Source organism: Podarcis bocagei (genome assembly GCF_964188305.1).
Source record: "Podarcis bocagei genome assembly, chromosome: 15".
NCBI classification, from domain to species: Eukaryota; Metazoa; Chordata; class Lepidosauria; order Squamata; family Lacertidae; genus Podarcis; species Podarcis bocagei.
The window spans coordinates 11,227,674-11,242,993 of record NC_138141.1 but is presented as its reverse complement, the minus strand read 5'-3'; the positions used below and the strand labels follow the sequence as shown (position 1 = coordinate 11,242,993).

The window sequence follows — 15,320 nt, the reverse complement described above, 5'->3', positions numbered from 1 at the left end:
AGTGACTTTCCTCCTAATCCAGTTTTTAGTAGTTTTGCTGGTTTTAGTACTGTGGTGTTTTATTATGCTGTGAGCCACCCTGACAGTTCTAAAAATGAGGCAGAATATAAATCAAAGTGCCTGTTGATAAGAACAAGGAATAAGCAAATGTTTGGGCTAAAGGTGGTCCCAGATCTGAAAATCTATACCCAGGGCTACTTTCTCTAAAGACCCATCTTCTGTAGCTTATCAGTTCTCTGCTTGTGACAGGCTTTTTCTGGATTGTGAAAGCTGAACTGTAGCTGGATGGTACTTTTATTGAGTAACAGGTCATATTGGAAATCCCCATTGCAATGCCATGATTGTACTACCCTGTGGAAGAGCAGAGCCTTACCACATGCCCAGATATCCACAGGTTTGCCATAAGCTTCTTTGCGTAGAACTTCAGGAGAGAGATAGCCAGGAGTGCCTGCAAAGCCTGGGGGGAAAAGCAAAAATTGCCAACATGTGAGTTTGCACAGCTCCTGAGTCAGCAAAGCAAACTGAGAAAGGGGGAGGGGAGCAACTCTGTCCGGCACTCACCAAACCAGGCCTGCTGGTCTCCTTGCACCTCAATCGCCAAGCCGAAGTCTGCCAACTTCACCGCCGCTCCTTTGCATTTGCTGGCCAGAAGCAGGTTCTCCGGCTGTCATGGTGACCCAATTTAACACAGGTGCCATTTTTAATTGAGTAATGTAATGGTTTTGGTTTGGTTAAAAGTAAAAAAGGAGGAAGGAGAGGAGAAAGAAACAGAAAGAAAACAACAACAACAAACAGTTTGCGGAAGCCGATTAGAAACTTGCAATCAATCCACCTCCCCCCCCAAAAAAAAAGTGAAATATTGAAAAAAAGAGACAAGCTATTATATGGAGACACCCCTGTCCCATAGCCAGGATAAGCAGGAGAATATTTTCTGGCAGGGCAGCCTAGTGTGAACTGCTATTGGGAGAGTTGGAAATGTTTACATCATGACTGGCCAGTTCTACTGGTTCCGAGTTTGGTTTTATTATATGTTATATAATGGGCTGCGACCCTGTACATACAGTTGGGAATAAACTCCACTGAGCTGACATGCAAAGGACTGCATTGTCAGTGGTACAGCATTTTCCCCTGTACTGTACTATGGACTCCTCTTGAGAGGCCATTCTAAACCACAGCACAATGTTTATTGTCAATGGCACTTACCAGGAATTGTGGGGAAATACCCAATAGATTCAGGTGCCCAAGGCTATTGCAAAGGGGAACATAGAAACAGTTTAGTCCCTTTTATTACACACCAGGATTGACCTCAAGGCCAATCCAGCTGAGTACAGAAAACCAGTTTAGTTTAGTTTTTAATGAGTTTGAGTCAGGAAAGGCAAATTGATCTCTGTGGTTAAATCTGGGACTGATGAAATGTCCTGTAGATAGAGTCCTACATGCAAACATAGCACTCTTGATTAGAAGAATGAACAATCTTGTTTCACAGTATAGCAGTGGCTTTCATCCCTCATGGTGTAAAACTGGCCAGCACCCAGCACCTCCTAAAGCAGAGCTTTCCAAACTTTTCATGTTGGTGACACAGTTTTTAGACATACATCATTCTGTGATGTAGTAATTCTGTTTTACTAGCAAACTGGCGGGCTGCTCACTCCCTTTCTAGCCCCGGGAGGAGCACAGGGAGTCGTGACACACTGTTTGGAAAGCTCTGTCCTAAAGCCTAGCCCAGGGGTCTGCAACCCGCGGCTCCGGAGCCGCATGTGGCTCTTTTACACCTTTGCCGCGGCTCCGGGGCGGATACTAGCGAGGGGAGGAGGCGCATTGTGCGCCCCAACACTCCCCACTGTGGCGGGCGCTGTACTGGCTGTGACGTCGCATGGGAGCGGTGCGTGCGTTAGTCCCGACGTCACCTGCCCGCCCGCTGTCAGATCGCGGCTCTGGAGATATATTTGTTTTAAATGTCGCAGTGGTTTTGCGGCTCCCAGGTTTTTTTTCCTTCGGAAACGGGTCCAAGTGGCTCTTTTTGTCTTAAAGGTTGCAGACCCCTGGCCTAGCCTTTTGAGACCCACCCAAGGTCCTAATCAATTCCCTTTAAAAAGAAAACTAAAAAGGTGAAGAGGACTCTAGACACCAGGCACTGCCAAAAACAAGTGACCTGATGATTTGAGATAGAGGTTTTGGCTCCAGAAAAAAAAATATCTGGGGAAGACTCAGTAGGTACGTTTTGCTCACCTTATTTGGGATTGTTAAGAAATCTCCTATCAGGTGAGACTAGCTAGGGATACTGAGGATGCTTTTCCCTATAGCTTGTATGTAGCTTTGCCTGCCTGAGTCATCTGCAGCCATTTGGCTCCAAGGGTCCCCTGATATCCATGCCTCTACTTTCTGCTTGTATCGTATTGTGACTGGAGATCTGTAGCTTTGTCTATAAAGGGCTGAACTGCCCTACACTAAGTGCTCTTCCATTCTTCCAATTCTATCTAGTTGCTCCAATTTTGACTGTAGAAGTGCAGATATACCTAATAAAGTTATATTGTTGTTGTTCTTATTAGTTTAAAAAATCAGGTCCAATGAAGCTAAGGAAACAAATCCCAGGCTGCAACGTCAAAAAGGAAAGACAGAGCATATAAATTGTGCTCTTGTGGTTTTCTAGTTTCCAGCTTGTAAACTGACGACAATGCAACAGACAACATTTTATCCACCAAGCATGCACAAGACAGGGCTCCCCTCCATTCCATCCTTTGTGTGGACCTTTTGGCTCCATCTGCTGATATTCATTAAGTTATGCTTTGCGTCACATTTCCTCTGGTATCTCCCAAGATTGTGATCTAGAGACTTCCAGACAGATCTGCTGGGAACCAGCAGAGACAAAAGAAGTTGCTAGTTAAAATATTCCCTAGGAATCTTTGGCAATGTTACAAACAATACAAGCAGGGAGTGTGCGCTAGCTCTGGCAATGAACTAGAGAAAAGCCGTGACTGCCAATATGTGAACATGCATCTTTGTGCAAAGGCCATGCCCTGCACACTGTGCACATTTCTCCTTAATTGCGTTATGAAGAACACTATAGTGAAGAACTTTGGGAGAGTAAAAGTAGCCTAGATCCTCCAACTCACACACCCTATGAAAAGCATCAACACATCATGGCAATTTTCAAATGGGAAGCACTATGAATTCCTAAGGAGCAATTCCCACTGAATATAGTGGGGCTTACTTCCCCGTTAACATGCTCACACTGCCCAACAAATAATCTATCTGACACAACATCCATCTTTTTTGACTGGGCAACCTGGAAAGAATAATTATAGCTAGGAGGGCCCTGTTGCCTCACTATCCAATCTGATCAAATCCCAAATGGAAGTCTCTCATAAAAATGGAATCTAGAGGTAAAAGGTGACACACTGAGGATTTTATTTTACGCTTTCTTTGTCTGTGTGTGAAGACAACACCTTTATTCAAAGACAGTCTTACCCTGGCAATAGTTGTTGATAACTTCCAGGTCCTATCTTCTCAAGATAGTCTATCACTAAAGACCCAGCTCCAGTCATCTTATCACTGAGACACAGCAGATTATTCAATGATACTTCTATAACCTTTGCCTTTACCAATCTGATACCTTCCAGACATTTCAGACTACAATGCCAAACAGCCCCAGCCAACACGGTCTTGTTGGCAGAAGCTGATAGTCCAAAATACCTGGAAGGCATTCTGTTGATGAAAGCTCCACTACTGAGCTGGGATAAGGGACATATTTCCACCAAAGGGATATATTCTCCATCCCAGTGTCACTGTATCTAATCAGTATCACTTCTCATTTTAAGGGTTTCAGCTATAATACTCATCAGTCGGGACATATTCAAGCTGCAGTGGCTGCATTAAACCATCTTCCCACCCAAGGGCCTCCAATGCCAAAGCCAAGCTTCAATTAATATGAAGGTCCCAATGCATACTATAAATCCAACTGCAAGAGTCAGTCATAAGGCTCCCTGATGCCATACCATTATTCAGTGTTCAAAACTCCTAGTGTTCTAGGCACATTTTGCAGCAGGGAATTTCATTAGCGCAAGTAGTTTCTGAGCTCTGGGCGCAGTACTGCGCCTAAGATTTCAGATTAAAACTGCAGAGTCGAAGGAAAGGAGGACCTTTTTCTGCCTTCTCATTTCCAGCTACTCTCTGAAGACTGGAAAAGAGACCCTCTTAAGAATATTAGGGGGGTGGGCTAGACCATGTGAAAAATGAACATAATATTTTAGCTGCAGTTCATTTATTTTCAGCTTTGTATTCATGTTATATAAAGGTGTGCCTAGACATTCCGTTGTTACGCCTATAACCTAGATTTAAGGTGCCATTTAGCGCTTAGCTTTCATATCTCAGTTTCTAATACTGCCACTAGTTTCTTGGCCCAATTTACAAGAAATACCAAATTAGATGGATCGATAGATGTAGGAAAGCAATTCCACCATTTATTCTCCAGTAACAAAAGAATGCATTCCAGAGGTACCATCTTAGTTGCTATTTTTAACATTATTATCTATTTATACTATTTATCATAGCAATAAAGAATGGCTCTACATGCCAGAAACCAGCACCCTCACAATGATACCAAATAGTTCCATTTGTAAAGACTGGCTCACACAGTATAAGGTAGATCACGATACTAAATGGTCTTGGTCCAATGTACCTGTAAGGCTGTCTTCTTCCCTATCAGGCCTGGTTCAAGGTCCTCAGTACAACTTTGTGAAGCAATGTACAGTCAACCTTGTGAGCAATGCTCACTGAAACTTCCTACAGACACTTGTACTGTTGACTACTCAAGTCTGAAAGCACTCAACTGTCAGCTAAGCCCACAAAATCTTCCTTGGCCAAAATTCTGATGTCCTCGAGTATTTTTTGGTCTTTAGTCATTCGCTTAGCTATTAATCTAGCTCTTTGCAAAAGGCTAGGAAATAAATTAAGGCATTCAACCAACACAATTTAAATACATTCACCTACAATTCCGAACACATATAATGTGGCAGCTCCATTATAAACAAGAGAACTCACCTCTAAGTGAATGTATGTATGATTTGGGTGACAAGCTTTCTAACGCCACATGCTAGCAGCAGAGGAAATTATCAGCTAAACAGCCATCCAGTTCTTCTTATTTGATACATAGGGATTACACACCTAAACGGCAGTTTAATGATATACATAGACAGATTCTGGCCTGATTCTCTGCACAGTTTTAACAAATTGCTTTTGATTTTCAGGTTTTACATTTCCAAAAGATGAGCACCCATTGTTTCTTCAGCCCATTAACACTTGGTGTAACCTGCAGTCTTTTTTCAGCAGGCACAATCCAATCTCATTCACAAAGGCTTATGGAGAAAGACTGCCTTATTCTATCTGTAAATGTGTATCAGTTGTATGAACACAATGAGTCAGTGAGACTGTGCTTCCTCATATATCAGCATGATGCAATAGCATTTAAATATACACATCTGTAGTCTGCCTTCACCTAAAACAAGTAGCAAAAAAGAAGTATCAAATCTGGATCCAAGGCTTTATTTAACTGCAAATCATCCGATGAACCTCCATCACTAAATCAAAGAGACTGTACCCTTTGTAGCAAAGGGCTAGTACAAGAGGAAATCTAATCATATTGTTAGTAATTATTAACCATTTCTCCTACAGCAGTGACAAGGAACCTGTGTCATTTCAATGTCCTGCTGGACTCCAACCCCCACCATCCCTGACAGTTGGCCATGCCAGCTGGGGCTGATGGTAGATGGAGTCTAACAACAGATAGAGGGCCACAGATTCCCCATCCCTGCCTTACAGATTACCATAGATGTGTGTTTATCTCCAGTACTGCATTTCAGCCAAGTATTATAGGCAAGAGCCCTGTTCCTTGGAATAACAGGTGCTCAGTTGCAAATTGTACAATCCCATGTGCAAGAGCAGGGCAGGGAAGAAGCCCACCCATAACCACAGGACTAGTCCATGCATGAAATTCTGGCTTAATATCTGATGGACTTCATTTCAAAACCGGTTAGAGAAAATATTTATAGTAACCAAGAATCAGAAGATCTTCCACATTGCTGCTACTAATGTAATATCATACACTATTCCCGAGAACATCTTTTCAGCAGCAGAACACTTATCAATGGGCCTTCATGCTTAAGTAACATTGTCCAAAGTTCTGGGTACATTTTTTTAATGGACACATAAAAAACAACAACTTGCCTCTGTCAGATGTTAGGTAGTTTCAGGCAAAACATTAGGCAATTTTGAAAAGAAAGCCATCTCAAGGAAAGGTCAATGTGCAAATGAGCCAAATAAGAACTTTGTGAATGGGTGAGCCCCAAAACAATGCATAAAAGAATCAGGCGTTGTTTGTGTTAAGCAGAAAGTTAAACTATTAACACATAACTTCTTTAATGTCGACTTTCTGTCCCAAAGCCCAATATGAAAAGTATCAGCAAATACAGTGGAATTGGAGTGAGAGGGGAAGCCCAGGATCTTTCTAAGTGCCAACAGAAACACCACACTACTTTTCAGCAAGTAGCGCCCGAGTACATATTGCACACACAGACACAGAGTTGTTATTGTAAATGTTCCCCATTATCTCATTGCCACTCTAACAAACACAGGCATTGCTGAACCTCAACTGTCCATTACACTCGTCAAAACAGGATCTCTTTATAATACTCCATGGCTCCAGGCCCAGAGTGTTGTAAAGAGACCAGACAGGGAGCGAACAAACAGAGAACAAGAATCCAATACGGTTAAGTCACAGTGAACAAATAATTTGCACACATTTAAACCAGACATAATGCATGCAAACATCTGGAGAGATGTTATATCTGTTTCATCTACTGCTCATGTTGGAGCCCTTGCCCCAGACACCCACCATGGGAGGAGAAAAAGTTTGGAAATGGTTGAGGGTGGGAGGATGAGTGGCTAAAAGGAAAGCGGAAAAAGGCAGGGAGCAGTTGGGGAACCGAATGAATCATTTATTGAAAAGCTTTGCAATTCGGCTGTCCTAGACCCTACCATGTCGCCCTGGACTGCCACCTGACAGCTGCCCAGAAATCAGCTCAGATTAGCTAAAAAATAGTAAGGGATGGGAGAAACACTTCACCATGCAGTAGGTAAACACAAAAATGCTTTCTTTGCAAGGGACTACATACCTGCCAATATTATGGGGGCAACCTCAAACAGTCAGGCACTGCCCAATGAGTGGCATATAACTGGGATTACAGAAGGCTTGGGGGTAAAAGAATTAGGAATGGTTGATACCACTTGCTCAGGCAGGGGTGCTACTGGAATAGAAATGAACAGCCCCAGGTGCATTAATAGACTATTTTTAAGCAAGTGAAGTCCTTTGTTAAGGACAATTCCTTTTGGGTTCCTTCCTGTGCTTCTTGGAGGGAGGGAGCTGCAGGTCGTTTCCCCCCACCCCACAGAGCTGTTCTATAGTGAGCAAAAGAAATCAGTTGTGCCAGCCCCTGTTGGCTGTGTGAACTGACAAGGGCCAACAAGCACTCATGCATGCTACGTCCTTGGACCATTGCAGTCAAAGACACCTCTCCTAACCCCTGAAATGAGAACTTTCTGAACAAGCCCCGCTCAAAAGTGCTCCACTTGTCTTTTGCCTCTACATTAAGGGTGCAGTTTGTGAGTTTACCACCGTGTGGCAATAAACTCCGCCTAAATGCTGCCTCCAACCAAGCAACCATCTCTGCAGTGCCACTAAGAAAGTTTAGCTCTGCAAAACTGTGGTAAGCACCAACAGCACTATTACAACAGAGCAAAAAGCTGAATAAACAGTGTGTCTGACTCAAACCTTATGACCACGTCTAGAGGGGGTTAAAAATGGGCAGTTTTCCCTTTGTTAAGATGACAGGTATCACCTGGTGTACAAAATATTGTTCCCCAATGGTCAGCCATGCCCGCGGAGGAATCACAGCAAAAGCTACAGTACATATGCAGGTATCATTAAGCTGATTTCTGATTGGGCTGTCACAGGGATGTCCTAATCCATCGTCAAGCAGTACATCACTGCTTTCCATTGGTCTGATTACTAGAGGATCCTGCAACAGGATTTTTAGGAAATTTGGTCTGAACAACTCAGAACTGATCCGCTTCTTTAAAAAGAAACATGCAAAGATACAAAGACGGACAGACGGACAGAGCAGTGGGGAAGAAAACTCACCTTGAGGTCTCTGTGGACGACCCCCATTTGGTGGCAATGGAGAACAGCCTCCAGGATCTGCTGGATGCAATGACTGCATGCAAACACCAGGGGGCGTGTTAGTTCACGGTGAGTGGTAACAACCACACAGGCTGGTGGGGTGGGGTGGGAATAATGGGGGGAGAAGTAAGGAAAGGGAAAACGGAAGAGGAGAAGAAGGACAAGGAAAGGGAGGAAAGGGAGAATGGAAAATAAAGGAATCTGACTCCCTCTCTGTTCGGGTTCTAATTGCAAAAAGAAGAGAAACCCCAAGTTACAGATACAAACTCTGGGAAAGTGAGACTAGGACTGCAGAATGATGAATTGCCCCTCGCCTCGCTCTGGGAGAGCTAAAATGCAAGGACTCAAGACAGATAGGAAATCTGACAGCCAGGGGACGAGTTACAAAGCAGGTGAAGAGGGGACACCAGAGGTGTCGTTGCTGAACTAAAGGAAGGCAAAGGAATGGAACTTCTAAGGAGGGTCACAGGAAGTTTGTCATCTCTGCCCTCAAACTCCCATCACCTTCCACAACCCTGTTCTGGAGCTGTAGGCCACCTATTCAGGTCTGACATCAGCACTCAGCACCTTGGGACCGCTGCCAGGAGACCTCCACCCGACAGGGCCTGCCATTGCAAAGGTTTGCCCCGAGTCCTCGTGACTAGGTGCACCAGGGACTCAAGTCTTTATAATTCCATACAGTGTCCCCAACGTAGCATGATTCTTCTGCATTCTGTGAAATTTTAATTTCCACCACTGGCAATGTTTGTGGTCAGAGGCCCACAAGGGCACTTCCATCAAAGGCCTCCTCAAATCTGGAGCAGGCTTGGCACCAAATCCACTTACGCTCAAACAGAATTTACCAAAGTCAAATTAGTTTGACTGAGTCGGTTGCTTATATCCTTTGTCAACTCAACAGTGGTCCATGGGCAATTTTAAATATTCCTATATTCAAACGTAATGACCAATGTAGCAGTCACTGCTCTTTATTTTCATTTCGCAGAGGCGGCAGAAGTATGTCCAACTAAGGATTATTGCACTTTTTGTGACTTATTACCACATGGCAGGAAGGAGAGAAAGCGGCAAAAGCCCAGCCCAATAATGCTATCTGGAACATTAGATGTTCAGTGTATACATTGATGGCTGTCCCTTAAAAAGAAACAAAGAAGTACTTGGAACACCTCTGTGATAATCCTCTTTCCCCATTACATGGCTTGAGAAGATCTCAGGAGTTTGTGAAGCATGATGAATTTTAAAAGACGGTGATGTAGTCATTGACCATTCTAAAGCAAGTAGAAGACTTGGTCATGTGCAGGTTTGATTTCATAAATGTGAATGCTCAGGAACAACAAGAAGTCCAAACATTCGCTGAAGGGCTTACCGAAATCTATCCTCTCTCTAATCACACATTTCCATTTTTTAGATGGCATAGCCATGTGCCCTACTTCACATGGGACAGCCCTCAACTTGAAAGCGTGTCTGATCCAAGTCTGGTTTAGAGGTAAGAATCAGAAGACAGGACAGCAAGAAGAGCCCTCAAGTTGCCCATCAATGGTTAGCACCTGAACAGCAGCTTGAGCTGGCACATAGACTACCTGGTCACAGTCTTAGGTGAAGATTTACTATATTTCTACTTAAACTGTAGTAATTGCTTCCCAGTTTACATCTATACGTATTAAGTAGCATAGGCAAATGGTATGCAAATCGGTGTCCTTTTTTGGCAAAGCATTTCCACTTTCCCCCCTCTCTAATATGCAAATGGCCATCCTAGTACTATCCTGCCTAGATCCAAGCAGACATTGTGTACAATAACACTCTTGGCCCTGCTAAGGAAGGCAATCAACCAATTATCACCGCCGTTAACAATTTCACAAGCAACCATTTAAGCAACACCAGAAGCAGCCGCTTCTAAGGCTTGGCTCACATCTAAGCTCCTCAGTTATGCCCCATCTCTGCTTGTTCATCAGTATCTCTTCGAGAGATACATTCTCCCAGAGGCCAAAACAGACAAGCATTACTTAACAGCACTCTTCTTGCACTCACCTGCCTTTTAGGGATCCATTACTCCGGCTTGGCTCCAGAGTTTGACAGGGCCCTGGGCATGTCACCCTGGGTGTGCCTCCCAACACCCAGGTGTGGGCCCTCCAGCAGCAGTGGTGTGACAGTCACCAGCCTCCTCCCTTGCTCATAAGACTGGGGGAGGGGGGAGCACACCTGCATATAGAGGGGGTCTGCAAGGTGTCAACCCAAGTGGCCTTGTTGGGGCACACAGACCCCAGCAAATGAACCATATCCTATACTGCTCTGGAGGGTTCCCTGAACCCTCAGGAACAATTATTTGGGAGGTACAGGTGGGTTTTTCTGGGGTGGTAGTGGTGAATATTAGATACCCTGACTTGCATCCAAGAGTAAGCACCGTCCACTAATGTGAAACCACCCAATAAACCCACAGTGTTTATAGCCCAAAGACATTTGGAGAGTTTCTTAGAAGTTTGCAGAAATCCTGTTCTATCTGGATGAAGCTCTTAGGTTGCTCTGAGCCCATGGCAGAGTCTAAGGTAAATCTGAAGAAAACCTCCAGCCTATTTGTAGTCCCTCTTGAATGTGATAAGGCAATAGTGTGAGCTTCACAGATAAGCCATGGTGCGGTGTGGGGCAGTGGCGTAGCGTGGGTTGTCAGCACCCGGGGCAAGGCAAGTAATTTGACCCCCTAACCCGTGGATTTGCGCCCCCTAACCCGTGGATTTGCGCCCCCTAACCCCCAGATGTTGCGCCCGGTGCGGCCGGCCCCCCCTGCACCCCCCACGCTGCGCCACTGGTGTGGGGTTACAGCTGGATATCTGAAAGCATAGTTGTAGTGGGAAGTAGGGGGAAGATAGTTAGGCATGATTATCAGTGGCAAATGCTGTCCTCGGACTCACATTTGCCAAAACTGTTTCAGCTCTATGGGATGTTCCACACATTACGTAACAGCAAACTTTACATCTTTAGGTGTACACATAAAATATATTGCGTGTCCATCTAAAAATGAAGCAGTCCCAGTTCAGGGTAATCCATGTGTGATATGGGTCCCTGATAATAAGTGATTATTCCCTCCTGCACATTGCTAATGTACTGAAAATGATTATCCCTAAAGAACTGAATGAACAAGCTGATCTCAGCAGAGTGTCCTTGAATCCTGTTGACCTTCAATACAGTGTTAAGCTCATCTGTCTCCACAGAATTCTGACACAGAAAGAGAATGATCACCCAATGGACAAGAAAAGATCATTTTAAGAATAAAATGGATAATGCCAATGCTATACCTCATAGCTTTCATTCTGCACATAGATAAATTTATCTACGTCACTGACTACTGCAACAAAGAGTGCATTTAAAATTGGGGCATCACTTAAGACAGCATTGGGGAACCTGTGGACCTCCAGATGTTGCTTGACTGCAACTCCCACAATCCCTGATCATAGGCCCTGTTGGCTGGGGTTGATGGGAGCTGAAGCTCAAAATCATCCTGGGGGTCATAGGTTCCTTATCCATGAATTATTTACCTGCCCTACAGAAGGAATAGTACTTCCATATTTGGGTGAGGACATTAAAAATCTGGGTTCCAATTCCTTTCAGTCTACAAATGAACGAACTAATTTTGTTTCATATCCTAAGCTGCAGACACCAGTTGGATTGCCACTAATAAAAACGGAAACCAAACGAAGAAAATTAAGTTCTACAGCTTGCCATCTGAAACATGAGCAACTCCTACATGGATCAGGCCCAACAACCCTGCTTTTGTGTGGGAAATGATGGATCCCTTTAAGGCATTTGCTCATTGTACCCTTAACATATTGCTGCTAGTGGTGTGCATGACAAGAGTTCCTGGCTCATTCTTAAAGAATCTGGTTTTGCCCTATATGCAACACACTTTCATACTGTGCACTGATCAGTTCTGAATAAGTTACTCCTTGTTGGAGGTGTGCAAATGTCATATGAACAAAGTATTTTAATTCAATATTATCCTACCAGCACCTCCCATCCTCCCAAAAACAATATGGCAGAAGAGGGCAGTTTCATTTGACCTCATTTGTATGTGTCAATTCATAAATCTGCTACTATTTCAGCACCAATTTGTGATTTTAAAAAAAAAAATCTACACAAAAATTCACACATAAATGCATATTTAAATAAATGTTTTTGGAAAGAGACCTAATAAAATTCACGTTTCTAAACATATTTTCTCTCTAAATACACATTTCAAAATTTATTTAAGTTTTTTTGAGCCAGCAACTGCATCACTACGCAGAGATGTATGACATCTAAAGGATAACTACATTCTGATCAGCACATTATTAGTTCAGGAACTGTGGATCAAGCCAGTTCACAGCACAATTCACACAAATCTAATTCCTTAAGTATCCTAATATCTAGACTCAACCGACATTGCTCCTGTTAGCAAGACCTGGTGATAAGTTGTATTTTATTGACTCCAAATCTTAACAGCCATTCTTCCTAAGACAAGAAAAGACCCTGTAAGTAGTTGACTAATATAGCTGAAAAGTCTTTCCCAAACCCAAAGGCCCAGGACCCTTTGAGGGCTCCCAAAACTTCAACACATTGATAGGCCCTAACACTGCCAACAAGTGCCCTAAACCTGTGAGCTACTATTTTACATTTCCCACAACACCCCTGGCACAAAATTGCTCTGGAACACTATGGGAAATTTAAAATGGCAGTGCACTGCCACTGCTAAAGACCACCAAACATGAGGCAGCCCTCCAAATATAAGGCCATTTGTCCTTTATTTGAAGTGCTGTCTTATCCAAGTCTTGTTTAAAGGTAAAGAATCGTACGAAGGAAGGAGAGCATAAGGGACCTTGAAGTTGCCCATCAAAAGGTCATCTGGACAACAGTCTGAGCAGGTTACTGATCACTCATTGTCTGTTCCCTTTTGGTGGGATGTACTGTATTTTCTATTCATTGGAAGTTATTGGATTTTGCATCTATACCAAAATTTGCACCTATAGATATAAATTAGCATGTGCACATTTTGTGCATATTGGCATCTAGTTTTCTGGTGCTGTGTTTCCTTTTCGTTTGGTGTTGTGTACTTGGACACCTCAACCAGTTGGAACGTTGCTCAGAACTCCCTCGATCCTAGAGTTGAACCCTACCTACTGGGAATGTCACTGCATATGGACAAGAATTTTTCCTGAATAGTGGAAAAAGTGGGTACATACTCTCTCTCCACCATGCATTCAACATACATGTGAAGCAAGCACTCCATACAGAGACCTGAGTTCACAGCGACTTGATTGCAGCAATTTATCTGTCTTGAAATTGAGGGGGTGGGCAGCTACATCCATTGGGCCTCCACAAGGAGCATTTGCCTGACATTATCACCCGGTGTGCATTTAGGTGGAGGACATATATCTACCAAAAAAATGGCCAGGAAAGTCCCCAGAGACACAGCCATGAGGAGGGACACTAATCTGCAGGCTTTCCAACTGCATGGTGATAAATCTTATGGTAGCTGCCTCAAAAGCACACAATATACAAGATGTACCTTGTCCAGAGAAAATGGAGATCAGCTCATGAATGGCCTTCTTGGTGTCACCACTTCTTCCAGTTATAAATATGTATTATAATACACCCCCCTTCACCCCACAAGCATTCTCTGAAAGAAAATAGCCAACCTTTTATCACTTTCTGAGCACCAAGATTCTGAACACAGTTCAGAGTAGTAGAAGAGTGCTAATGCATTTTGCACTTTCTGCTCCTTCAAAATATTTTTCCCCCTTGTTGGGTTTAAGTGTTGTTTTTATTTATCTTATGCTGCTTTGTGTGGTTTCATGCTGATTTTACACTATGGTAATTTTGTGCTGGTGCAGCCTTTCTATTGACTGGTTCAGTTGCTAATTTGATTGTATAGTTATTTCAATCTGTTAACACCTAGAGGATGTGGTTAATTGGGCAATATATAAATGCCAAAATAAAGAAATAAATAACTGGGGTCACTTTTCCAAATCAGCCTGCTTACATGTCCAAATCTTCTTTACAGGCCTTCTTCCAGGTGCCCAGATACCTAAGGTGAAATGTGTGGAAATGTTGGAGCGAGTCTTCTCACTGGGGATGCCCCAGGTATGGTACGAGATCCAGAGAGAAGTGCACCTGGTACATACTTTCTTAACATTTCAGTGTCATACAACCCCCCTTAAAAAAAACCAACACCTTTTCCAGGTCTTTTAATACATTTACTCCCTTTAAAATTAGTTTCAAACTGCTTTTACATTCTTGTTCTATTTCTTATGTGATTTCAATGCTGTTATGTTTTATTGATTGCATTTATATTTTACTGTGTTGAAAGCCTTGCTGGAGGGTTGGCGAACTGAATGGTGGGCTATCATTTTCTAATCTAAATAAATAATCCACATTAAGTGCTATTGGATGTCCATCATTTGGCTAGGTCCTGAGAGCCACACTGACAACACATTTACTTCCTATGATGAGGAAGGCAAACTAGGGTGGCCACATGTCTTATTTTACAAGAGATGGTATTTGAAGATGTCTTCTTAGGGATGAAGAACCCTAAGAAAGGAGAAGAGCAGACACCTTCCAATAGTTAGAAACAAGGCAGCAGGAACAGAGGCCACCTGCTCACAGTCATCACCACTAAGGTAAGAAGTATTATATTTCATTTTTAATTATAGGAATTATTTCCAAATTTGCACCTATCTATACAAATTAGCGAAAGGGATGCAGGTGGCACTGTGGGTTTAACCATAGAGCCTAGGACTTGCCGATCGGAAGGTCGGCGGTTTGAATCCCTGCGACGGAGTGAGCTCCCGTTGCTCGGTCCCTGCTCCTGCCAACCTAGCAGTTTAAAAGCACATCCAAGTGCAAGTAGATAAATAGGTACCGCTCCGGCGGGAAGGTAAACGGAGTTTCCGTGTGCTACTCTGGTTCGCCAGATGCGGCTTAGTCATGCTGGCCACATGTACGCCGGCTCCCTCGGCCAATAAAGCGAGATGAGTTCTGCAACCTCAGAGTCGGCCACGACTGGACCTAATGGTCAGGGGTCCCTTTACCTTTACCTTTATATAAATTAGCATATGGCACTTTT

At 43.4% G+C, this 15,320-nt stretch overlaps 1 protein-coding gene across 16 annotated transcripts in view; it reads right to left on the bottom strand.

The window, feature by feature from the left end:
* CAMK2B (calcium/calmodulin dependent protein kinase II beta) overlaps positions 1 to 15,320 on the bottom strand; it is a 209,053-nt gene that overhangs the window by 66,895 nt on the left and 126,838 nt on the right. For all 16 annotated transcript variants that reach the window (XM_081171658.1, XM_081171646.1, XM_081171654.1 and 13 more), the window contains exons 6-8: positions 8,195 to 8,267; positions 562 to 664; positions 374 to 457 (exon numbers count right to left, since the gene is read on the bottom strand). In XM_081171658.1, the coding sequence (XP_081027784.1) occupies positions 374 to 457; positions 562 to 664; positions 8,195 to 8,267 (260 nt within the window). The remainder of the gene's footprint in view (positions 1 to 373; positions 458 to 561; positions 665 to 8,194; positions 8,268 to 15,320) is intronic.